This window comes from Lepisma saccharinum, chromosome 8, assembly GCF_977018435.1.
Source record: "Lepisma saccharinum chromosome 8, izLepSacc3.1, whole genome shotgun sequence".
In the NCBI taxonomy this organism is placed as follows: Eukaryota; Metazoa; Arthropoda; class Insecta; order Zygentoma; family Lepismatidae; genus Lepisma; species Lepisma saccharinum.
Genome location: NC_139236.1, coordinates 32,044,442 through 32,069,643, shown reverse-complemented (window position 1 = coordinate 32,069,643; position 25,202 = coordinate 32,044,442). Strand labels below are relative to the sequence as shown.

Here is a 25,202-nt window from a genome sequence, read left to right as displayed (position 1 = left end):
TGTTATTATGTTCTTTATAAAATAGACAACCTCGATTTCATGTCCTTCAGGGGGGCCACACTGGAAAAACTTAAAAATGTAGGAAAATGTGAAATCGAGGAAAATTTGATAACATTTTGCGTTGATAGGACCATCAAGACTGAATGTATCAGGTGAGGAAAAAGTAAAACCCTTGAACGTAAAATCTGGGTTTCACTGTAATTATAATAAAAATATTTTTATGCATCTTAGTGTGGCAAATATTTCTATAACTTCTACGTTTTTAAGTTACCAGATGTCTTCATGAATTTTGGTAAATTCCATGCAAAATTTGCAAGATGGAAAGGTGAAAAATGATCAAATCTGCAGACTAAAGAGATCGCTTCATAAACAGTGTGTTGAAACGTAGAAATCATATTTACCCTGGTACTGTTAAGAACTTTTCTAAAAAATGTTGCTATAATTATTATTACAGCAATCTTTGTTACAACGAATATTTTCTTTTCTTACAAGGTGTACAACTTTGCTTCCACCGTTTTCCGACAGGTGGCAACAACAGGAAGTAGCGGTCGAAAGAAGCAGATCGCAGACGTCACGCAGTTAGCTTGGACCTCTGTCAAGATAACCCCATTCAAACATTAGTCGAGTGGTGTGTGCATCGTGAAGTTGTTCGCGATTGAAAATGTCAGTGTACGAGCCAAATTCTCGCCATTTGCGGGAGGTTCTACTTTTTTGTTTCAATATGAAGAAAACTGCGGCTGAGGCTCATCGAATGCTCTCCACTACGTATGGTGAGGACGCTATAAGTGAGAGAACCTGTAGTGAGTGGTTTCAACGCTTTAAGAATGGTGACTTTAACGTCGAAGACCGGCATAGTGGTGGAAAAAAAAAAGTTTTCGAAGATGCAGAATTGGAAACATTGCTGAGTGAAGACTCACGTCAAACTCAAGATGAATTGGCACGATCATTGGGAGTGACACAGCAAGCCATTTCAAAACGTCTGAAAGCCATGGGTATGATTCAGCATGACAACGCACGACCCCACGTTGCCAAAGTGGTGAAAACGTACTTGGAAACATTAAGATGGGACGTCCTACCCCACCCGCCTTATTCTCCAGACATCGCTCCCTCTGATTATTACCTGATTAGATCAATGGCTCATGAACTGGCTGACCAACACTTCCGATCTTATGAAGAAGTCAAAAAGTGGATCGATTCGTGGATCGCCTCCAAAGATGAACAATTTTTTAGACGCGGCATTCGTACGCTGCCCGAAAGATGGGAGAAAGTAGTGGCCAGCGATGGACAATACTTTGAATAATGCCTGGGTAAGCAATGTTTTTCATTACAGCGTCATATTTTTGGGGAAAAACGGCGGAAGCAAAGTTGTACACCTTGTACATAAAACAGAATTATGTCATTCATTCCCCATAACAAGGATGTCATAACCCATAAAACCATTTCCTGAAATATTAATGCATGACATTCATCTCATACAAATTGTCTTTATATAATAGCATGTACACGAAATGTGCACACCTCAAACTGCACAACACGTCAAAATATTTTTGGCAGAAAAATCCATGAAAAAATGACCTACCAACTTCACTGTCTTCTGTTGTAGCACTCCTGTCATCTCTTTCAGATTCAGTCTCTATTTCTACATTCACCCTTTTATCTTTGTTGCTTTCTTCCGAGATAGTTTTATCAAGCAACTGTCTTTCTGCAGAAGTGTCCCTGTTGATAATGTTAGATTTGTCTGTTCCAGACATTCTTGTAACGGAAGACCTGAAGGAAACATATACATTTAAATTTTTATGTATCTTGGGAGGGAATGCTATGCTGACAAAGTAAATTATGTTACAAAAGTTTCCACAGGTTACATTATATCCACGTAAATGTGTAAACTGAATGACAATGTTAGATATGTATTAGGGTTGATCAAATGCTGAGGAATTGTTATCAGTTTAAATTTCATAACCAATATTTTTCCTGGAAATTATGCAAAATGCACATTTTAATGCATTTTATTAGGGGTGTCCAGGAAAATATTTTGGTCAGATTGAAAAGATATAGTTAAACGGAATACTAATATATTAACATTTATAAATATTCTGAACAGTTATCAGTATCAGAAATGGTTATCATTTCCACGTGGTATCAGACAAGACTTAATTTCGGGTGTTCCATTTACAATGCAACCCGGAGTTGGGGATAGTACAACTTTTGAACCGGAAGTGGAACACACATAATCCTTATTCCAAATTGTAGCCTTGTTTATGCATATATTTTTAAACCGGGGAACAATGATTGGATTTCATTAGTGTCCACGCAGGGTTGCCAGATGTAACTGGAAGTGTAAATGAATTTTTTTACAAAGCATGAAAAATGGCACATAACACACATGTATGGACATGCCATCGGTAATTTTCAGTTTGGTTAGGTGGATTAGCTCGGCATCTATGGCAGTGAAACAAGAAATGTTCATTTCTACCGATAGCCAAACGGATGAGGCATCTTTAAGGAGGAACTGGAAAAATAGTTGTTTTTAGAAATTAAGTCTGTGTATTGGCAACAATGTTGGTGTTTCAGTGCCACAAAAGGTATGTTTCAAAACTGTGTACATCATGCAATTACTGAAAACAATAAAAAAAAAAAAACTTGGAAATTTTCATGAAAATAGGATTACTTACATGTACCTGGCAACCATGCGATAAGTTTGTTTTTTTCATTGGAATATGTACTTACTGTCAATGTTAATGAGAATAGCTCATTGTGATAAATTCCTGATGCATCGCATGGTTGCCAGTGCATGTAAGTAACACAGCTTAAACTGGTTCAACTAAAAAATCTCTTCCAGCTGGTCAGGTTCCATTTTCATGTTTCATTCTCACGCACACAAATAAATCAACAAAATGAATGATAGTACAACAATTAAGTGAATATTTGCTTTGACTACTCCCCCATTCCCCCCACTGTATACATGTTTACACAAGCACACTCACACTTACCTTCTCTTTGGTGTGCTGGCACCCCTATTCTGCGCAAGCATATTGATATCACCCCTATCCTTCTGCATGCTTGCTTGCTTCTTCTTCAACTCTTCAAGTACTCTTAACATGTCTGTATCAGCAACATCAAATGACGACTGACCCTGCCAAGTAAAGGTCATTTTCACATGAGTCGGATCACGTGCAATTTTGTCCATTTATTCCTAATGTCTTTAGGCTGTAAAACTAGCATTTCAGCACTTCTTATTTTTTATCATTCTTTGCAAGAATATGTTCAAAACCAAAGAAGGCAATGTGCTTGTGAATCTTAAACAAAAATCTGAGAAGCAGATAGAAATCCTATGGAAGCTTTGGACTGAGAACTAGATTCAAGTCAACAAAAAATGAAAAATGTTTTAGTGGTAACAAGGGACACAGAAGAGTGATGGCAAAGATCATGAAGTGGAATGGGGTGGATGAGGAAGCAGGTTTATTGGGAAGAATTGGAAAGGCAAAAGAATTGGAGAACATAATAGAGGAAGATCCAGGAACAGCAACAAGTGGACACATTATTAAATATGAACATGCAATTAATGATTAGTATACAGTAATTAGCCATATAAGATTGTGTATATCTTGGTCAACTTAGCTAAAACTAAAACAAAAAGTTATCAGATGAATTAAAATCACAAAATGAATTTACTGTATTATTTTGTATTATCCAGCAGAAATTATATCCCTGTTCTTTATGAACATTTGTAGTCAAGAAATTGAAGGTATTAACCTTTAGCTGCCTGATGGTTGAAATTGCGACCCCCCACATGTGAACCCCTAAAAGAATGGACGTAATGCAATGTGGTATCAATTAATGTGCAACTTCTAAAAACTACACACTACATTTCAGTTCTGTCTTTTATAATCTTTAGTATACATATGAAGGTATAACATACTCGAATTACAAAACATATATCCATTGTCACTACTATTAACAAGCGAAGTTTGAAAATGTCCTGTTTTCCTTCATTTCCCTTTGTTACTGTCATATTATTATGGGATAGATTTCTAAAAGTGACTATAACTTTTAAACTACTGCATCTTTTTGAAAAATTTCAATTCTACAAGCAAGAATGAGTAAAAAGCAACATTTTAAGCGAGTAAAAAGCAACATTTTAAGCAATGTCCAACAATTAACAATTCGGGGGGGGGGAGGGGGAGGGCAAAGGTCCGATAGTTGAAATTTGCCCCAAACACGTGTTTGCACATGGCAGCAATTAACGTACTATTTCTTGAAAACTATGCACTATATTTCAGTTCTGTCTTTTTTGTTTATTAGTTTACCTTTAAATGTATGATATACTTGAATTACACAACAATACATCCATTGTTATTATTATTAACAAGCGCCGTTTGAAAAAGCTATTTGTTTTCTTTCTATTACTATGGGATAAATTGAAGATAAAAGGCTGTTACTCTCAACCACAGCATCTTTTGGAACAATTTAAGTTCTAAATGTAAGAATGGGAAAAAGGAACATTTTAAGAAACACCCGACAATGAAGGGTCCAGGGAGGAAGCTGGGCAAAGGCCCAAAGTTCAAAATGTTCCACAATTACGCAAAATTTGTTTCTTTTTCAAAGTTGCGGCACGTGCATTGCATATGCTCATAGTGGTATTTTGTCAAGCTTCCCTCCAAATTTAGTCTATCTAGAGTCCATAGGGCCAATTATAGAGGCGAAATTCTGGACATTGTCCCAAAGCTGGCAACTCTCCTGCTATATATATTATTATTTTTTCACTCAAGAAGTATCAGTCTGATTTCAACCAAACTTTGCATGGTTGTAGGAATGTACCATCGCTACATACCACATATTTTTCATTCACTTCGGTCTATTGAAGGGAGAACAGGTGCAATTTTTTTTATCAACTTTCTTCTTCTTCTTCATTAACACTAATTATTAGGAGGCACAATATATAAATTTTACTTACACTACAAGTGCTGTCTTTAATAAAGAAAACAAAACAAATTTCATCTAGCTATGACAATTAGTTCCTGAGTTACAATTTTTTTTTAAAAAAAAAGTGCACGCTTGAAACAGTGCTGGCATGAATGAGAAAATACATGTACGAAAGGTCTGGTGGTTAAAGGTTAATAGGTCTCAGGCTACCATACATGCACAAATACAAGTATTCCTTTTTGTTGTAATATATATTTATACATAAGACAAGAGTGTTGATAAATTATATCTTCTTTTTAAATATATGTTACCTCCCAGTCAAGTATGTTTCCTAACAGCAGGTTGGTTGTAAATTTTCAGCTGTGATAAATTATCTTCATTACAGTAAATAAAAATAATTACAAAACCATAACACAAGGATTTGCTATCCTCTTCTACGATCTATGATAACACAATATTATCGCAGCAGGATTTTAGAAAATGATATACTTACAACACAGTTTTTTAAATCCATATCACAGAAGTTTTCAACTAGAATCTCACATGATTCTCGCTGACCCCAATGAGCTGCAGCATGTAAAGGTGTCCATCCATCTAAGTCTTGAGCATTTATATCTACGCCTGCTTGGATAAGCAAACTGAAAATTGAAATCAAGACGATCATAAGACAATATAAGCACGCGGAAATTGCAACATCAAATAACTTAACAGTAGACATAGACCTTAGATAGAACTGGCTAATACATCAGTATCAAAGTATTGGTTCAATAACTGAATTTAATAAGATAAAAAAAAATCTTGGTTCTTATTTTAATTCTTGACTACTACAATCATCCCTAGGTTTTTTTTTTAGATTTCAATAATAAATAATTCTAGCAGGTCTGCATTGTTTGGCTGTCAGGGCCAACTGGTTGCCCTGCATGTCCCTCAGATTTTTCTTAGCCCTCAATTAACACCAGTCATCGCAGACAAGTATGTGTTCATCCACAAAAGATAACTCTTGTTGGTTATGGCATTTTGTTTTCCCAGTGTATGCTTGCTCTAAAGCCATGCACGACACAATGCCATAAAGGCTCATAGGGAAGAGTGGAGGTAGGGCCCTTACTTTCTCAATTTCACCAAAATTAGGCCTCCCCGATGGTGTAGTGGTAATGTCCCAGTCCTGGACTCAAGGGGTTCGATACCCTATAGAGGAACGCACAGTGGTTCGGATCCCACTTTAAACTGAAGGTCCAGTCCCAATTAGCCTATCTGTGCATAAAGTGGACTTAAAATAACAATTCAATCAAACAATTTCAGCAAGGGTGGAAGTGATATGATCAGCACCATTTCCTAGCTGCCTTTACCACCCAGGTACTATTCATAAGAGGCTGTGTGAATCCCACAGCTGCTTGGACAACAGAAAAAAAAATCCCACCAGAGATGGTCCTCTCAACAATAGAACCAGGGGTCTCTCAAGGGAGAGTGAAGACACCCGAAATACTGCATTGCCAGTATTAAACCCACACTCTTGCAGTCTAATATTCTGAATGTTTCAAAAGTTGTGCAAACCTAATTTTGATTGCTTAAAACATGAAAACTGTAAGAAATATATTGTTATTACTTTTGATTGACAATGTAATTCAGACAACAATTCTAGAAATGAACTAATGTTTTAAGTCAAAGTGAATATATTTAAAAAATGCCAATTGTAGGGGAGAAATGGGGTAAGAAATTGCCCGAGATTTAGAGATTTGTGACTTACCAGGTGTACCGGTTACTAATTCTTAATTTCGTCGCTGGAAGCAAGGGTTGGTGAACAGTCTCAACTGTTACATCAGTGTGTTGCCAGGACAGTACCTGTCAAAATGCCGTGCATGTGCAACCGAGTGAGAGTGATCGTGATATTGGGTTTGTGTGGTAAACATGTCAACCTTCAAACCAAATAAGGAGCATGAGCGGCACGTCCTGCTTTTCTTGTTCAATCAAAAGAAAAATGTGAGTGAAAGCCATCATATCCTTGTGGAAACGTACGGTGACAATGTCCTAACGCAAGATGCGTGTGCGAGTTGGTTTCGACAATTCAAAAGTGGTGATTTTGACTTGAAAGACAAAGATCGTCCAGGCCAGCCAAAAAAATTCTAAGACGACGAAGTGAAACAACAACTGGCAGAGAAGTTAAATGTTGGTCGCCAAACCATATCTGATAGTCTTCATGCTGTTGGAAATATCCAGATTGGGCGACAAGACACGGAAAAGTGATTTTGCAGCACGACAAAGCTTCATTATACACAGCGAAAGGCATCGGACACACCATTTCTGCACTTGCCTGTGAATTCTTGCCCCACCCGCCATAAGCACCAGACTTAGCCCCTCCGGACTACCACTTGTTTTCATCGATTTTTCATCGATATCTCACTCCCTTTCCCAGCAACACTTCAACAATTACGAAGATGTCGAACAACGACTTGCTGACTGGATCACCTCAAAATGTGAACGATTTTTCTGGTAGGGCATCCACAGTTTGGCGGACAGATGGGCAAAATGTATAGCTAGCGATGGCACATACTTTTAATAAATCATTTGTTACCTTTCTCCCCAGATACACTTGTTTTCTTTCGGATCAATTAAGAATTATTAACCGGTACACCTGTGTAACGATCCGCCCTAGATCGTACTTGGTTCGATGGGTCTATTGAGCCTCGTCTTCACGCTCAGTATCTCTTCGGGGCTTGAGTCTCCTCGGCTCAAAGTTCGGGTTAACCTGGCTGCTTCAGTCCCTGATGTAAGGTCCCTCGTAATTCTGGGTCAAAGGTTCTTAATCTACTTATAGATCTTGACCAAGATTCTACAAGCAATCGACAATCCTTCTTCCCACCAGGTTCTGTCGATATCCAGTTAAGTATCCAACTTCCTTTTCTCTTTTCAGCCTCTGACCAGAGAACCGAAAATTAATCCGTGACCACAGAATAAGAAAAGGTGTACCCTGACCAGGGTCACAAATGTTGACTACCAACAGTCTATCGGCCGATCCCGAATTCTGGTATATCTCAAGACAATCACAACCCTCTCAATTATATCTCCTGACCAGGAGCATAGAACAGAGAGAACATAAGCCTTCTGACCAGAAGAGCTAAGTAACTGTCCTAAGGTAATCCCAGAATGAACTAATTCCTAATAACGAAGTGGAAGTAAACGCAGAAGTTCGAGCGTTGAAAGAAAAGACGGTTATACGAGTTCCATATTTATAAGAAGTTCGAATACAAAAGGCCACGGGCCACCAAGCTTCACTGCTTATATAGCATTTCTCGGTACCATGATGGATTTACAAACTTTTATCTTAACATCAATTTTACATTACAATAAAATACAAATTAATTAAATATCAATCAGGAACATAATTAGTTACATGTAAAAATTACCATTTTTACCCTTTTGTGAATAATAAATATGCAATAGAATTTTAATTGTTACACTCAGTATTTAATTTGACCAGGGAGTATGGCGTCTTCCAACTCCCCTCTCTCCCTGCAACGGCCACGCGATATGACAACAAAGAAAAAGAAAAAAAATTACGTCAAAATGTTAAGCAAAAATTATTTATATACAGGTTTTGTCTTGCGTGGGTATAACTATCTTTTACGTTAACATAACTAAATTCTGAATACACTGTCTTGCAGTAAAAGAATCAGGGATTATTATGATATAAGTTTAATTATTGTCCGCCAAGGGACACGACAGATATAGCGTGGGAAAGACAGCCTAATCTTTTGTCTTTTCCCTGTGACAACGTTTTCATAAGGTTGAGTCTGCCTGGCTCTTACACAATAGTGTTAGCTTTCTTGCATTGTTGTCACCGATAATAAACTTCCAGCTCAGCTTGCTGGCAGAAAGAAACAAACTCTTGGAACTTATATCTAACACCAGGATGAATAGCTTTTTATACGAGGTGTGTTCCACATTCCTTGGTAATTAACCAGTTACATATATAATTATAAGTACAAAGCAAAGAAAATTTTAAGTTTATATACATATTTGTAACGTGAACACTGCTACACGTTACAGCTGGTATGCCAAGCTAATCTGTGGCTTGCAAAAATAAGAGCCACGTGGATCACTTATTGTTGGATTTAGGATTAGGAATTTTATGGGGTATATGCTTGCCACTCTACATGGAAGTTAGTTTGAAATGATTAGTTCTATACTGATTACCAGTAATAATATCACACACTGGGAATGTTTAAATATCTGTGGCCTTGGGTCACTTATTCAGACATAGGTAAAAGTCTGACAAAACAGAAGTGCTGGACCTGCAAGGTTGGCAAGCCAAGAGTGAAGATCAAATTCAGAACACACCATGTCTTACCCGGGACCCTTGCTGTCGTAGCACGTGGTCTAACTACTCAGCCACAGAGGTCAACTACTAGAGCACTGGGACTCATTCGTTGAAGAAAAGCTTTCACAATTATGTATGTTATAAGCCACATGTTGTTGTTGCAGAACTATATTATCTTCTGGGATTTTTACACAAAATGGTAAGATCAGCTTTCGCAGCAATCAAGATTGCCAATCGATCCGAGGATCAGAAAACCTAGGAAATGTCCGGGGAAAGAAATGCCAGTCCTGGAGACACGACCCTTCCGGTTCACGCCAATAAATCACTTATTGCCCGGTACCGGAGGAAGCACGTTCTTGAGGAGCCTCAGCAAAGTTGGCCTTGACAAAACATCTGGTATTGTATGCGCTGTGCACTTCCTACCAGTACGAGGAAGGCGAAATCGCAAAAGGGGATTCCATGATATACAGTCTTAAGAGACAACTGAAACACGTTATTTTCTTTGCCCAGGTTACATTGTACATTTTAAGTTGCATTACAATTCGTGTTAAATAGTACACACGCTGTGTGGTTTATAAATCTTGTTCTCCACACACAAACAGTTTAAACGCATATTAATGCATATAGTAGTTTACTTTGACATTTGAAATTAACATAAGCATTTAACCAATCAATGTGTGCTAGGTTTCAGTTGGAACAATTGTTCCATTGGAACAATTAAAAAAAAAAATTGGACAATTTAACAGGCTATGTTTTCATATAAAAATCACAAGCACAGTGTTAAGTAAAGCTTACGGAAAGTTATTTTCAGTAGACATGCTGTTGTAATTAAATACATGGGGATTATGACATGATTTTGGTTGGGGGGCATGTCATTTGCCTTGGGGGAGATGGACACCCCTGATGGAATAACAGTCAGATGTCAGGCACACCTGGCACTACCCTCTGACATGACCAATGTTGCCAGTACACTTCGTAATTTTGAAAAAAAGATATGAATATGCCATGAATAACCCCACATACCATCTGTAATGCATAGAATGCATAAAAATCTATCGCTCTTTTGCCAGTTCCATAAATACCCACAGAGACCAATGACACACATCGAAAATTTTTGCAAGAGACTCGATTTCAATCATTTATCCATGTTTTTCTTTACTTTGTACAAATACTTTTTTACACCGTAGTTATTCTTTCTCCATAATGAACGTCATGCAGAGAATAATTTTCTTTTTTAATGTTTTAAAAATATCAACATAAACAAAGTTAATACCAATGCAAGGTTCATGTCTCTATCGCATTTAGAACAAAAGTTACATGCGTTGAAAGTCTCGGTTGTGTAACTTTTCAAACACCCTGTGATAGAAATAGCCAATATGAGTATTCTGGCTGCTACATCATGCAAAATTATGTATCTAGTTCCAAAATATGACATTACGAACCTCTAGACCATTAACTGATGTTAGCTGCAATTGGTAAAAAGCCAAAGAAGCCAAAATTTCCAGGTTTTTCTTCTTCAAAAAAGCCTACTTTTTATCGAAAAAAACAAACAAACTGGATGCATCAATTTACCAAAACTTTGCTTTCAAATATTCAAGAATTACATCAGAATATTATAATATATTTTATGTAATCACAAAATCCAGTTTATCACGCAAAATTGGTGCTACGAAAAGAAACTTTGAATTTTGCATAATTTCCAGGATACTTTAATTCTGCGAAAGTGTCTTGCAGCATTTTTGCAAACTCCGGAAGTATCACAAATGCCACAAAAATATCGGCTGGTATCAGTAAATGAATTCCCAACCAATACTTTTCTAATATTGATACATTGGCAATGGTATCAGCTCAGCCCTAAAAATAAGTGTACATTAATTGTAGTGACAGAGCTAAAACTGATTGAAGTCGGAATGTCTGATAGTCCTCACCTCATGACTTTGATGTATCCCTTCGCTGCAGCTACATGGAGTGCCGTAGCACCAGTCTTTGGATGAGGAATCTCCTGCACTTCGTTACTATTGAGCCACTCCTTAGCATCCTCCAGCATCATACGCTCTTCTTCGCTTCGAGCTTCATCACAGTCAATCCCTGCAAACAATAACAAGAAAAATAAATACTTGGAAAGTCAAAAGTTGCTGCTGAGGACCACGATGAAACTTGCACAAAATATGCCAATAAATATTAAATATTTTGTTTTTTGTTACTGTTGGCTAAAAAGCATTTATTATATTAATAAATTTAATGCAAGAAGCCCCTAGCGTGGGTAAACCAAAGCAAGTTTCTTCTTTCTTGCATCAAATCATTACACGAGAAGATGAAGTTGAAGAGCTTTTTTGTTTTTTTGGTTTAGTTTGTGTCTGAAGACATGATAAATAATTTATTTTGAATATTAATCCTATAAAGAAACCCATAAATGTGTTGAAGAATTATAAAACAACCATTTCTACTGTTTAGTTGGATCTGGCTTGACATTGATATTTTTTGTTCCACTCATAAGTGGACTCTGGCATGGAAACCAATGTCGCTAAAGCTCATTTGTTGGGGCCCAACATCCAGGACACTCAACACTATCAGTACTCAGTGAAACTAAATTCATATTTTGCAGCATTGAATATGGTCACCAGCTGGGTAAATATGTAATATTTTGGTTAGTTTTTCATTGTTCTTGTATAAACAAATGAGGACTGTGTTCTTTGTAGTAATAGAAATGTGAGTGGTTAAAAAAAAAGAGAGTCCCAGACCACATCCTGCTGATTGTTTTGTGGTATACCATGTTAAAATGGGAGCTGCATTGGTCTAGTGAGTACGGTGCCTGGCTACCACGTGTGAGACCTGGGTTCGATTCCAAGGGTGAGTGGCCGATGGTTGGATTTTTTTCAGCTTTATCATTGTAAGCACCCTGGACAAAAAATTAGTCACTCCCTCCAGAACTAACCTAATACCGGGTAATACCACCTCTGGTTCGGTTAACTGGGTTCGGTGAGGAAGTGACTCCACAAGGTGTTGCAGGTATGCCACATCGAGGTGAATCCACTCGCTCAGTAGGAGATCTTGTAATTCCAGCAAAGTATGGGGATGCTGATGTCTACGTTTTACCCACTGCTCCAAATAGTCCCACACACCATTTTAATGGGGTTCAAATCAGGGGACTTTGCAGGCCAGACCAGGTGTAACAGGGTGCCAGAATGTTCTTCAAACTAAGCACACACACGTACGTTGAGCCCTGTACACACAGCAGCTGTCATCTTCGTCCCCCACACCACACCACACCTCTCGCTTGAACCACACCCTCCACACAATGCGGATGAAATGCTTCAGTGGGCTATTGGTGCACTATGCACAAAAAAAAAAAAAGTCCAGTCCAGTCCATGTCGGTCTTCATGAACCCATTGAAGACATGCTGCTATATGCACTGCTGTGAGCTGTGGCCTCTTCCATGGTATTAGACTCCAAGTGTTCATTGCATGCAGTTCCTGCTCAGTGTTCATTCAGAAATTGGTGGGATGGACCTGCATTCATGGACAGCAGCAATTCCTATCAGGTTTGAAACTGATTTCCACTGACAAGGCATGACACTCATCTCCGGACTCTATGGGTTAGGATCAGTTTGCGACTACAGTTCTGATGCCGTATTCTGTCCCATGCGTGGTACATCATTCCTTGTAGACATGGACAATCCACGTTGATACTCCAACGAATCGGACAACTTCATTCACTGTGTGCGAATGGGTATGTCCAACCACAATCAGCCCTTTTTGAAAGTCTGTCACACTCTTGCTTCGACCCATCTTGATGCGCTGTTTACTTACAACTGGCTGGCACACTCACGCCACATCACTGCCAGGGTCATGTGGCTACTTGGTGCCCCTGCAATGCCATCAACATAAAGAGACCACTGTGCGTTTCTGACAATTTTTTGTCCTGGGAGCTTATAAAGTGGCTCTGGGGTTCACCCAACATGTAATAAGTGGGTACCCGGGAACAACCCTTCAGGATTAAGGTGGGCAGAATGTGGTGCTGATCACATTATCTACAAAAAAAAAGGACCTAGACTGAGAATGTGTGGAGCCCTACCTCCTCATACTTCTGTTCCTTCATGGAACAGTGCAATATGCATGGGGAACGTAACCAAATCCTACAATAAAATACAAAATATACTGAACATGAAAGAAAATTTATTCATCAAATGTCTATAGAAAAAAGATATTTTGAAGGTATATTTGCCTAAACTCTATACTCAATAATAATTTTAAGATCTGTAAACCACAAAGGTAAAGGTGAAAGGTAAAGTTCATTCTGCATATAACACCGTGCCACGAAGGCACATTTAGGGAATGTGGGGGTAGGGCCCCACACATTCTCGATCTCTGCCAATTTGGAGGTGATGTGATAAGCACCATGCTCTGGCCGCCTTTATTCCACCCCCCAGAGTTGCCCCAAGGTACCCATTGATTGGAGGCTGGGTGAGCTCCACAGCTGCTTTATGAGTGGGACAAAGCCAGAAAAATTCAGACCTTAGATTACCCACCGCAGGAATTGAACCTGGGTCTCCTGTGTGGCAGTCAAGATGCCCTACCAACTAGACCACTGTGGTTCATGTAATGATTGATAACTTGAAAAATTTAGAAAAAATTAGACCCGAGAAGGGGGAGAGGAGATGCGGTATTTCTATTCCCAGTAGAAAGGGGTAAGTATACTAAGAATGAAAAATCAGTGCAGCCAACGGTGGATCAAGGGATGCTTGGGAAACACATTTAAGAAGAAAAAAAAATATTTGCAATGTAGGTTTGGGACAATTTTAATGTTTTCTTCAAGTAACTGTTAATAATAATAAAAATGAGCATTTATGGCTCATCCCTGAAAGTGTGTATTTTCTTACAAATTTTCCCATGTTTCCTATTTATGCCTGAATCCAAGGCTGGGTAACAACCTCCGCCCCCCCCAGAAATAAGGTTTAGTTGATCCGCCATCTACACACCCATCAACACACATACGTCCAACTCATTTACTGCTCTAATATCGCCGATTCTAAATACTTCCATCCTATCCAGCAGGAGCCCCTAGAAGTTATTTGCAATAGCCACGTATGTTTCGCAGGTTGCATATCTCACAGGCAGATATCACAACGCTCCAATTACTAGTTCCAAGAACTACTCAAAATATTGTGGTATGTTAATAAATGATTGTGTATCAACGTAGTTACAACCCCCAGCACACCACACACAATTTCTTTCGTTAAAATAAAATGTTATTAGTACTATTCTCGGCTATAAAAATGTGCCGGTACAGACGGTACCATTGCGTACCGGAGGGAACACCCTCTCCCTCTTATATTGGTGACATAAATGTACTCATACAGTACATGAAGCAATTTTGTTTTGTTTTTGGTTTCTTAAGTCCATTTTATGCATAGAAAGGCTAATCGGGACTGGGCCTACAGTTTAAAGTGAGATTCGAAGCATTATGTGCCTCGAACAACCGTCGAACCATGGACGTCCGCAGGATTTTTTCCAGGGAGGGGCAAGGAAGGTATTTTTTTTTCCATGGGGGCACACGAAGGTATTTTTTTCCAGGGGGGCACACGAAGGCAAATTTTCCCCCAAAATAGTGTTGTTCCCTAAAAAAATTGCTTAAATTTGAATTTATGGTGTTCATGCAATAAATAACATATTATTGTAGCTAAAATAAAATTATATGTGTGAAATACATATTCTTTGGTTGACTTTCATTTTCCGGGGGGGGGGCACGGCCCCCTTGCCCCCTTCCGGACGCCCATGCGTCGAACCCTGGACCCCTTGATTGCAAGACGATGACGTTACCAATACGCATTCAGGAGCACACCACGTTATTTTAAAAAAATAACAATTTACACATTCTACAGTTCTCCTGAAGCATACTTTACTGAATACTGCTGATTTTTATTGGAAATATTACACCGCCGCTGCGGAGTGGTTAGCACAGAGCGCTAAGACTCAAAGAGTGACGAGTTCAAATCCAGACCTGGACATAGGTGTTCTTTGTAAGTGTCCATTCATCAATTTCATTGCTCATCCTCATCTCCGCGATTATACACAAGTGGCAGAAAATCGAAGTAAAATTAACAAAAATCAATCAATAATAATATTAATAACTCCATCTTCACCAAACTAGTATAATTTTCGAAAACACGCATTTGCTACATCACGACAGACTTATTCCTTCTTCCTTCCAAACACACACTAAGTAATACTCAAAGTTCACAATGTTATGTGAATTGAAGGCCTCAGACATCTCCTCCCCCCCCCCCCCCGTTTCCTTTTCAGCAACCATATTTTTTTGTGTGCTGGGTTAAGCTAATCTTACAAACTGGTCATTGAAGAGACGGGAAAACTCTTGACTTGGTGATGGGTGGCTGGGGAACGTGTAAGACAAGCTGGATGCTGTTCTCCCTTATCGAAACCGTGTGGCTCAATTTGAACAACCTATTCCTGGAACCACTCGAGGTTCCTGTTATCTGCTTCCTCACGTTTCACATGGCCACGCATGGGGCTCCTATACCACTAGATCATTCCTTCACATGCTTCCAAAAATCTTTTTTCTTTTTTCACAAAAATATCTTTCGCTAGGTTGGAAGTGATTAATTTGTGAAAACTATCTTTGCCAAGTTATGAAGGCGATGAAAATTATGCAGTCAGTGACATGCCCAGCAAGTTCTGAAAAAATTGTCTACTTTCACTGGTTCCAGCAGGAGCCTCTAGAAATCACTGGTAATAGCGACCTGCGATACGCTGGTTGCATACCTTGTAGGAAGTTTTTTAATCAGGTAGTGGCCCCTAGACGAGACCGTGAAACCTGACACATTTCACACATGATCAAATCTTTCCTTTGAGTAAATTTCATCACGGTCATTAGTGGACCCACTGTGCACTTACCTTGTAAATTAAATATTTATGGCACCAGTACAGTGCATGAAGTAATTTTAAAAAATAATAATAACTTACATATCGCAAGATGACAATACTTATGAAACTTGCTATATTGAATACTATCAGTTTTTTATTAAAAATTACGGTCAGTTTAATAACTACATAATCGCCAAGTAGCACTTTCAGACCCCGGCTAAAAATTCGATTTTTTTTAAAAAAAATCTCCATATACATGTGAAATAAAAATATATATATATTTTTTAATTATATTTATTTCCAGAGAAGTGACCCCCTCACAATTGTGGGACTCCGTAACATACAAATGTATTTTTTAACATGATTTTTGTAGTTTTAAAAATTGTCACCTTAGAATGATGTTATTCACTCCCTTCAGTTTTGTATTTTAGTTACGTTTATTGTATATATATATATTATCTTCAGTCAATGTCTTCGAGACAACTGGCATCCTTTTGTTAAACAAAGAAAAACTCATTTCTGACATGATGTTTTGTTCTTCATTTCCATCATTCTTTCATACAAATTCTTACATGCTTAGGTTTTCGGTAAGGGTGTGCAGAACAGATATTTTGGGGTTGGGACGGGGAACTTTTTCTTGATCCCGACATTCGGGACAGGAAAAATCCGCAATCTCCCGACACGGGGAATTTTCGAAATTTCCCGACTGTCGAAATCTCGAATTCTACACATCATTTTCCCTTAAATGTTGTTTCTTACATTTCTAGAATAGAAACAAACGATTTCCGATAAGAATAAGTTTCTGACAATTACAATGCATAAAACATCGAGAATTTACCACTTTTAAACATGACTATTAGAGAATTTCTCGACAGCACAGGATCCCAAAAAGTCGGAAAATCATTTCCTGAAGTCGGGACCGCGAAGGGGATTCTTTTTTCCGATCTCGGTACCGACGTTTCGGGATCCCTCACACTCCTAGTTTTCAGAAATAGGCCAGCAGAGGTCATTATCGCATGGTCGGGTTGCCGGCGTGGTTGTTTTTCGCTGACACACGGTCGTCTGTTCTATTGGCGGGAAGCCAGTGGAGTTATACATTTTGACTTACAATAGCCTAAAATTGTTATTTTCATTGGTGTGCGGGTGATCGTCAATGCGAAGGTCTGGTTGCGCACGAGATTGAGTCTATTTTGTGCACTGGAGGATTGTCCTTGTTGCTTCTTGACAAATTGATCACCGCCTATGGCGTGGTGCATTCAGCATGACGAAGCGTCGTTGCAAATGTTCCCCCCAAGATCGCGGACAGCACCTGCAGTGTGGAGTCGACGAACCTTGACCACTGAAAATGTCTCCGCGAGCCAAGCCTAGCTGAACGTAGGCCGTTGCTGTTATGTTTTGTTAGTTTGTCATTTTTCCTACCTCTCTACTACACTGATCGCGACGACGAGGATGAACCATGACCAAACGAAGAGGAACACCGATGCCCGGCAGGGACTCGAACACCAAGACTTTCGGTTGTCAATTGTTTTGGGATGACATTTCCAAACAATTACTACAATACACGGGTACTTACCCTTGGCGTTGATATGCTGATGAAGCATCTCTTCCATTTTGTCGCACTCGGCGATATCGACCGGCAGCTCCCCATCGTTGTTCACTGCCGCCACGTTCGCCCCGTTCTCGATTAGGAACCTGTCGGAAGAAAGAAATAACAACGTATTAAAGCAGTCACGTGGAGCTCAGTTCTTTGTGGAACCGTTCTTCATTTCTATTCCGGTTATTTTCCGTCGCGTTCCTATGCATAGGTATAATCGTGACAACGACGCGATGAACAGATGACATGGATGATGGGGCAAACAGAATGATACATCCATTCGAAGAATAGGCGTGCGCACGGGCGGGGGGGGGGGGATTGCTCCGATAATAGTGTTGTCCCCTTAAAAATCACCACTTGAATTTGACATTATCGCATTAATATAAATCAAACTATACGTACGAAATATATACTTTTATGTTGATATTCGATTTCTAAGAAAAGGTGTGGCCATTTTTCACCCTCCTTCCCTTCCAGGCGTCCATGTCCCTCCTACATTATTGTACTTTCCCATAGAAATTTAGTGGAGAGGAATCTTATCGCAATTTTTAAAGTTCAAAGCAACTACGGGGGAAAGGGGTACAGTGGTGCAACCACAGGGGGCAATGGGCATTGCCCCTCAATTCTAGGAGGGCAAGGGGGCAAACATTGAGGTAAAAGAAAGCTCGACTAGTCGAATCTAAGAGTAGCAGGACAAAAGGATGTTTAAGATGGAATTAGTTATCACATCCTTCTTGCATTATTTCTTCCAGACGGCCAAGAACACCTGCAGGGGAACACAGGGGCAATTTCTCCCCTCAATATCAAATTTTATACAAATAAAAATACATTTCGTAAAATGTTCTTGCTCGGTTCGCTCGCAATGTCTGCCTTTCTTAGAATCTTGTCAAGTTCACAGTCGTAGCTAGGGGGCGGCGGGAGTTTGCCCTGAGCGCCGAACGATATAAGTGAAAAAAAATGTAGAAGAGAATGCCATGGCGCACCATGACATTTTTTGTGCATATTAAATCAATATTGTTTTCAGTTTGCAAAAATTTGGATCTAAAAATGTCCTTGCTCGCTTCGCTCGCAATTTTTTTCTTTTATGTAATGCATTATCAATTACCAAAGAGAGAAGTTATAACTACTAAGTACTTCAGACTCTTGCTGCTATCAGTTTTGTCTTAAAAATATGAACACAATTGTTTGGAGGAAATGGAGCGCGGCACATTTGAGATATAATTTATTTTCTCGTTATGCTGCCTGTATGATGATGCATTATATATATATACAGGGGATGGACAAAAATATGGAAACACCTGCAGAAATGCACATTACCCTTATTAATATCGAGTAAGTAAGACCACCTTTGGAACGCAGAACGGCCTGCAGTCGACGTGGAATGGACAAATACAGGTCGCGTATGGTTGTCAAAGGGATGTTGTACCATTCTTCCTCCAAAGCAGCTGCAAGTTGTTGTAGAGACGATGGTGATGGGTAGCGGGCTCGCACCTTGGTCTCCAAAACCGACCACAGGGGCTCAATAATATTGAGGTCTGGCGATTGTGGAGGCCATGGCAGATGTGACACTTCATCTTCGTGCTCATCAAACCAGTCCTGGAAGATGTGAGCTGTATGAACAGAGGCTCTGTCATCTTGAAACACGGCATCACCATCTGGGAACAAAGTTTGCACCATGGGATGCAGCTGGTCACTCAAAATGGTTACGTAGTCCCTGGCAGTGACATGTACATGCAGGGTGATGATGGGTCCGGCAGAATACCAGGAGATGGCTGCCCAAATCATCACTGAACCACCGCCATGCTTCTCTCTCGGTAACAGACAGTCTGTATCGTACGCTTGTCACACGTACACTCGGCCAGCAGTTGGAAACAATGTAAAGGGTGACTCATCCGACCAGATTACAGTCTTCCACTGCTCCATTGTCCAGTTTTATGGGCGTTGCACCACTGTCTCCGTCTAGCAGCATGGTCAACAGTCACGCAACACACACTTGCGTCCACGCTGGTGCTTCGCTGATGCGGTTTTCCCGGCAGTCTCGATCTTTGAGACTGTGCCTCTTGACACACCAAACATTTCCGCTACTTTCGTCACGGAAGCTCCCACCATACGCACACCCACAATTTGCCCTCTTTGAAACTCTGTCAGCAAAGACATGATTCACGATAACCTGCACGGACCGGTCGCTGAACTGTAACTCGCCCATCTGTCAGGTTGGCCAGGGTGTAAACCTCGCAGAAACTGCCAGTGACCACAGCGCCATCTACCATTCAGACGCAAATAGTGTTTGAAATGGCTACCTGTTTTATACCAGGTGTTTCCATATTTTTGTCCATCCCCTGTATATAGAAATGGTCGGATTGACCATTACTGGTTTTGGTATTTTGTATTAATTAATTGCTGACCAGCTACAAGGTATAGGGTTAATTAATATGTTTCCATGAGTGTACTTTTATATTATTGCATGTAAGTGTATGTGCTTAATGGATTGTGCTTTACTGTAGATTAGATTCCCGTTTTTTAGCTTCCCAGTTGGTGGAGCTAGCTGTCTTTCAAAAGACTGATTATAAGAATGTACCATTTGGTGTAAGCCAACCCCTGTTTGCTGTCCCAAGTCCCCTTTTAGAAAAGCCTTGAATATTTGGATATTTCCGTATTGAATAATCGATGCCCAAACGAAAGAGTGAAGGCGTAAGGAAACGCATTTGTAATGAACGGAATATCATTTAAGCTAAGGGTAGGCCCGCAGAGATACTAACTTTTCGGTAAAGGAAGTGCCGATGGTGTAAGCCATAGGTGCGCAATTATGTTGATTTAGAATTTTGTTAATTTGGTCTATGCACGACACACGTGGAAACGCTATGTGAATATGTATATATATAACAACGTAAAATAAACCCATATAATCCTACTCGAAATGTTCTGATTTAAGAATTAACTCTAAAAACTACAGTACTGTCCATTTTAATCGAGTTGTTTATTCACTTTTCTGTACATGTGTAACGAACCAGGGACTAAAAATATAAATGTTATGTGTAACCCCCCTTTTGTAATTCCGGCGCAAATATAATCTGCTCGCTTGGCACCCAGGGTGAGGTGGAAGGAGAGATTTTAATATATATGTATATATATATACGTACATATACCAAACCAATCAATGCAATGAAATGAAACTAAAACAGTGAAAAATATAAAATCAGGTTTTTCTTTCCCGACTGAAATTTCATCCAGGCTTTTGCCCCGCTAAACAGAGGGGCACGCCTATGGTTCGAAGTTGAGACCTGTAGCGTCGTACCGCGTTACTCCTACCACTCCGCCACGGAGATCGGCTCTTTGAACGGAAGACGAGGATTGTGGATCTATACTCGCACAATGATGTATTGTTATCATTAAATTAATATTCAGTAGGTTGCATTGTATTTTTATTGATTGAGTTTATTTTACTTCGCGTTTTGTGCCTCTTGGCTAATTTGCGAAGATGGGGATGAGTTATGAAATGATGAAATTGATGAATGGACATTCACAAACAACCAAGCCCGAGCGGGATTCGAACCAGGGACCCTTGGCGTTGCAGCGCTGTATTCTTATTACACATCGTAGTTTTGGCTCATAATTTAAGCCTGCTTTACATTGGTTCAGTGTTCAGAAGCGAGGGTAGGACTCCAGTCCCATTGCCGCTCTATTATTTTTATAGAAGATTGACTTTGCGATGCTGCATGAACACCAAAATCCAGAGGTCTAGTTTAATCCCCAGCAATGAAAATGAAAATTTAAGTAGGCGAATACGGGTTGACTTTTCTCTGCATCTTGGCCTGGTGTTTCACCCTTCGAAATCCTAAAAATGAGTTTATTTAACCATTTTTCCAAAATAGTACTTTTTATATGTGTAACCTAGTTACATATTGGGGTAAAAAAATAATTTATTGCCCGTTGTGGCTAAGGGGGAGGCTAGTTAACCGCCAGACCAGCCCTCTGACATCTTCAATGCGTATATACGTTATGATATTTTCGATTATTCTTTTCTAGCAAGTGGCCCGAATATTTTACTTACGGGGGAGGGGGCAGGGGCACAGAAAAGTGCGCTATGCCACTGGACCCGCGAGCTGTAGTTTGGGTACCCTTGGTCTAATGTGGTATGTTTTTAGTATTAAATCAACGGGGGCCCCTTTTAACGTTCGACGTGGGTTTTTGATGAGGGGAATTCACCAAATATTTTCACGGGTAGACAGAGGCTGAAGCTCTCAAATATTAACCAACTCATTTTAGAAATGTGTTTGAGTGTGCACAGATAATATTCTTATAAAAAAGACACATTTAATACTGCTGATAGGAGTTTCAACCAGCGAGTCTCTGTTCACAAAGTTAAACAATAATATTTATCTACTATCCGATTCGATTTTTTGCCTCAGCTTAACCTCAACCGGGGTTAGTATAAGCATGTATTGAATTTTATCTATTATATGTATGTAAATTACTGTAAACCTTGCAACTAACAGCAAGAACAAGGAGAATCAATTATAATGTAATCAATGTTTTTTAAAATGTTATGTATAATATCTTCACACTTGTACCTATTTGAAAATAATTATTAACTGTAATGTGCTGACATGTTCCATACCATGTGTGGAAAACAACCACTGTACAATGGTCAAAGGAATGAAATAAATCATATCATATCATATAATAAAATGCTTTCGATAAGTAAATTCCTTTCACACGACGTAATGTCAAGATAGGCAGTGACCAACGCGCAAGCCAGACATCCGCAAACACTCGAGATTTCCTTGTTTCCTCCGCTTGCCAAACGGACGTATTAGTGGCGGGCAACCAGTGTCTGCGTGTATTTCCAAGAAAGTATGACAATGTTCTTCTACTAAAGTAGTTTCACTTCAAAAATGTTCATATTTTTTACAGCATAAGAATGGGATTACTTAGGTTACAATTTTGAAATAATACTCGTAGGTTACAGGGAGGCAAGATGGAAACTCTTTGGCTACGGTCTACAAAATACATTTAGATATTTTGGGCTCATATTTTTAGTTATTGGACACTATGGACGATTGGCCTGATATGGATTTTAGGCGAAACTGGTATACGCGTTTCAAGATGGTTTCCATTAATTGTGGGTTCTCCAAATTATGCTCATATTTCTTTATCCTTGTCTAGACTACATTTGCAGTGCTTAAAAAACTAAGAAGAACAATCTGGCTGGGTAAATTGGACAGACGCTTGGTAGTAAAAATCTGAAATAAAATGCATGCTTGAAGAAAATGAAAGCCTTTCAGGTTGAAATGATCTGGTACGAGTGATCTGGTATGGTATTGCATTTGAGTGAAATTAGTCAATGCATTTTAGGGTGACGAGACTGTCTACTGAAACAAAATCTCAAAAATACCCTTGATGATGGGGTGAAAGAAAGGTTTCTCAATTGCAATTTCTTCTTTAATATTTTTTAGTAATTTAAATATTAGCACAGGCAATCAATTTGATAAGGCTGCAGATTGAATCTGAATTAAAATTCTGCAAAAATTAAATATTTCCTGAATATAATAAAGGAATCCTGTAATATTTTTATGTATCGCCAGATAGTATTCTCGATTTTACTTCCAGATACTGTTCTCTACAATTCCTTTTTATTATTCTACACATTCTTTTTTTGCTAGAATTCGCTTAATGTATGGACTTCATACACATTTTTTTTTTCTTTTTATTCTATTACTTTCCCTTCTCACTTGTGAGGCCTCCCCGATGGCGCAGTGGTAGTGTCGTCGCCTTGTAATCAAGGGGTCCCGGGTTCGATACCCGATGGAGGCACAAGTGGTTCGGATCTCACTTTAAACTGAAGGTCCACTCCAGATTAGCCTTACTGTGCATAAAGTGGACTTAAACACCAAATCGATCAATTCTCCTCACTTGTATTATAATGAGCAATTTGTTATATATTTTGATAGAAGCTTCCAAATTACTTGTTTAGATGTCTATGTATTCACTGCTCTCTTCCTTGTTCGTTTCTTTGAGTTTTAAGACCACTTTCTTATGCACATATAGGCTAACTGGGACTGGACCTACAGTTTAAAGTAAAATCCGAACCACTATTTGCCTCTTCGGGGTACCGAACCTCTCTTTCTGTGTGAAGTCATAACTAGACCCCGAATTTTTATGTATAGTATATAATAGCAAAGTGCAAAATATGTAACAATAATTTATAAAATATGTACATAAATATGTATTATCAAAATGGTAGCAAAATCTGTAGCATCGAAGTATAGTAACATTAATAATAATCGAGTATCCAAGGAATTTCAAGAATTCTGCTAGACATTTCTTAGAACATATTCAACATAAGTTGTTCAAATTAAAATTTGTATCAAATTTATAAACTGAAAAAAGCACAGCAACGTGTATATATTTAAGAAACCAGTTTTGTCAACTATTAATACATCGCAAATTATTGTAGACTACGAAACAAATTTAAAAAAAGCATCTACAGAAAGAACAATCGAATGAAAATACATAGCTACTTTGGTACTTTTTGTACAAAGGAACATATTGTGTAACTCGCTACGTACACGAAAGTAACTTTTTTGTCCACCGATGCCAAGTTTCTAGGTGCTGTGCCTAAATCTAAAAGCGAAACTAAAATAAGTAACCAGAAGGTGGGGGGAGGCATCTCTCCATAAATAACATTTTTTTTTTTTTTTTTTTTCCAGACTGTCTTTCGACTTGGCAATCAATTTTAGGTGACCGTAAGCACTATGCATCTGGTTGATTAGAAAATATGACATCACATGAGATACAAATTTTCTTCATCATGTTTCAGACATCGTAGGAAAAAGGATCAAGATAAGGGGGGGGGGGAAATACCGAAATATGTTGTTTTATGTAAAGTAAATTAGGAAATATGTAAAATATGTAATTTCCTGGCAAATATGTAACATAAAACTTATGCAAAATCATGTCATTCATATAACTCGTTGACATTTTCCTGTTTAAGGTATGTATCTAGAAGGGAATAGAATACGTAATTACATACAAATCTGGGATCTAGTCATAACAAAAGGATATTTTTGCTGGGATATGAACGAATACAAACTAGTATTATATGTTTAATCTGATACATAGGGTCGCATTAATAAAAATGAGTAGCGGCCCAACGATAGTTAAATAAATGCTCAAGAAGTGGGCACGTTCTCTACTTTATCAATAGTTTTCCCTCGTAATTTCCCAATATACCGACTACTCATAGATAACATTTTTATGACCTGGAGATACACATTGTGTCCAAGTCATGGTGGAGGTTTCAGATTCTCACAGTATCCGAACAAAACATTTAAACCACGAGAATTACACTGTATTGAAGAACATTATAAAAACTATGAGATTTACACTGCAATGAAGGTGTGGAAAAGACTGGGGATGCAAACGTGACGTGACGGTGAGGCAAACCGCGCCACTGGATATGACATATCCACAGCGTTGAATCTGTGGA

At 38.8% G+C, this 25,202-nt stretch overlaps 1 protein-coding gene across 9 annotated transcripts in view; it reads right to left on the bottom strand.

Annotated features, from left to right (window-relative positions):
• Mbs (Myosin binding subunit) overlaps positions 1-25,202 on the bottom strand; it is a 245,605-nt gene that overhangs the window by 152,926 nt on the left and 67,477 nt on the right. For all 9 annotated transcript variants that reach the window (XM_083126415.1, XM_083126417.1, XM_083126419.1 and 6 more), the window contains exons 3-7: positions 17,693-17,811; positions 11,167-11,326; positions 5,417-5,561; positions 2,991-3,133; positions 1,580-1,767 (exon numbers count right to left, since the gene is read on the bottom strand). In XM_083126415.1, coding sequence (XP_082982541.1) covers positions 1,580-1,767; positions 2,991-3,133; positions 5,417-5,561; positions 11,167-11,326; positions 17,693-17,811 — 755 coding nt within the window. The remainder of the gene's footprint in view (positions 1-1,579; positions 1,768-2,990; positions 3,134-5,416; positions 5,562-11,166; positions 11,327-17,692; positions 17,812-25,202) is intronic.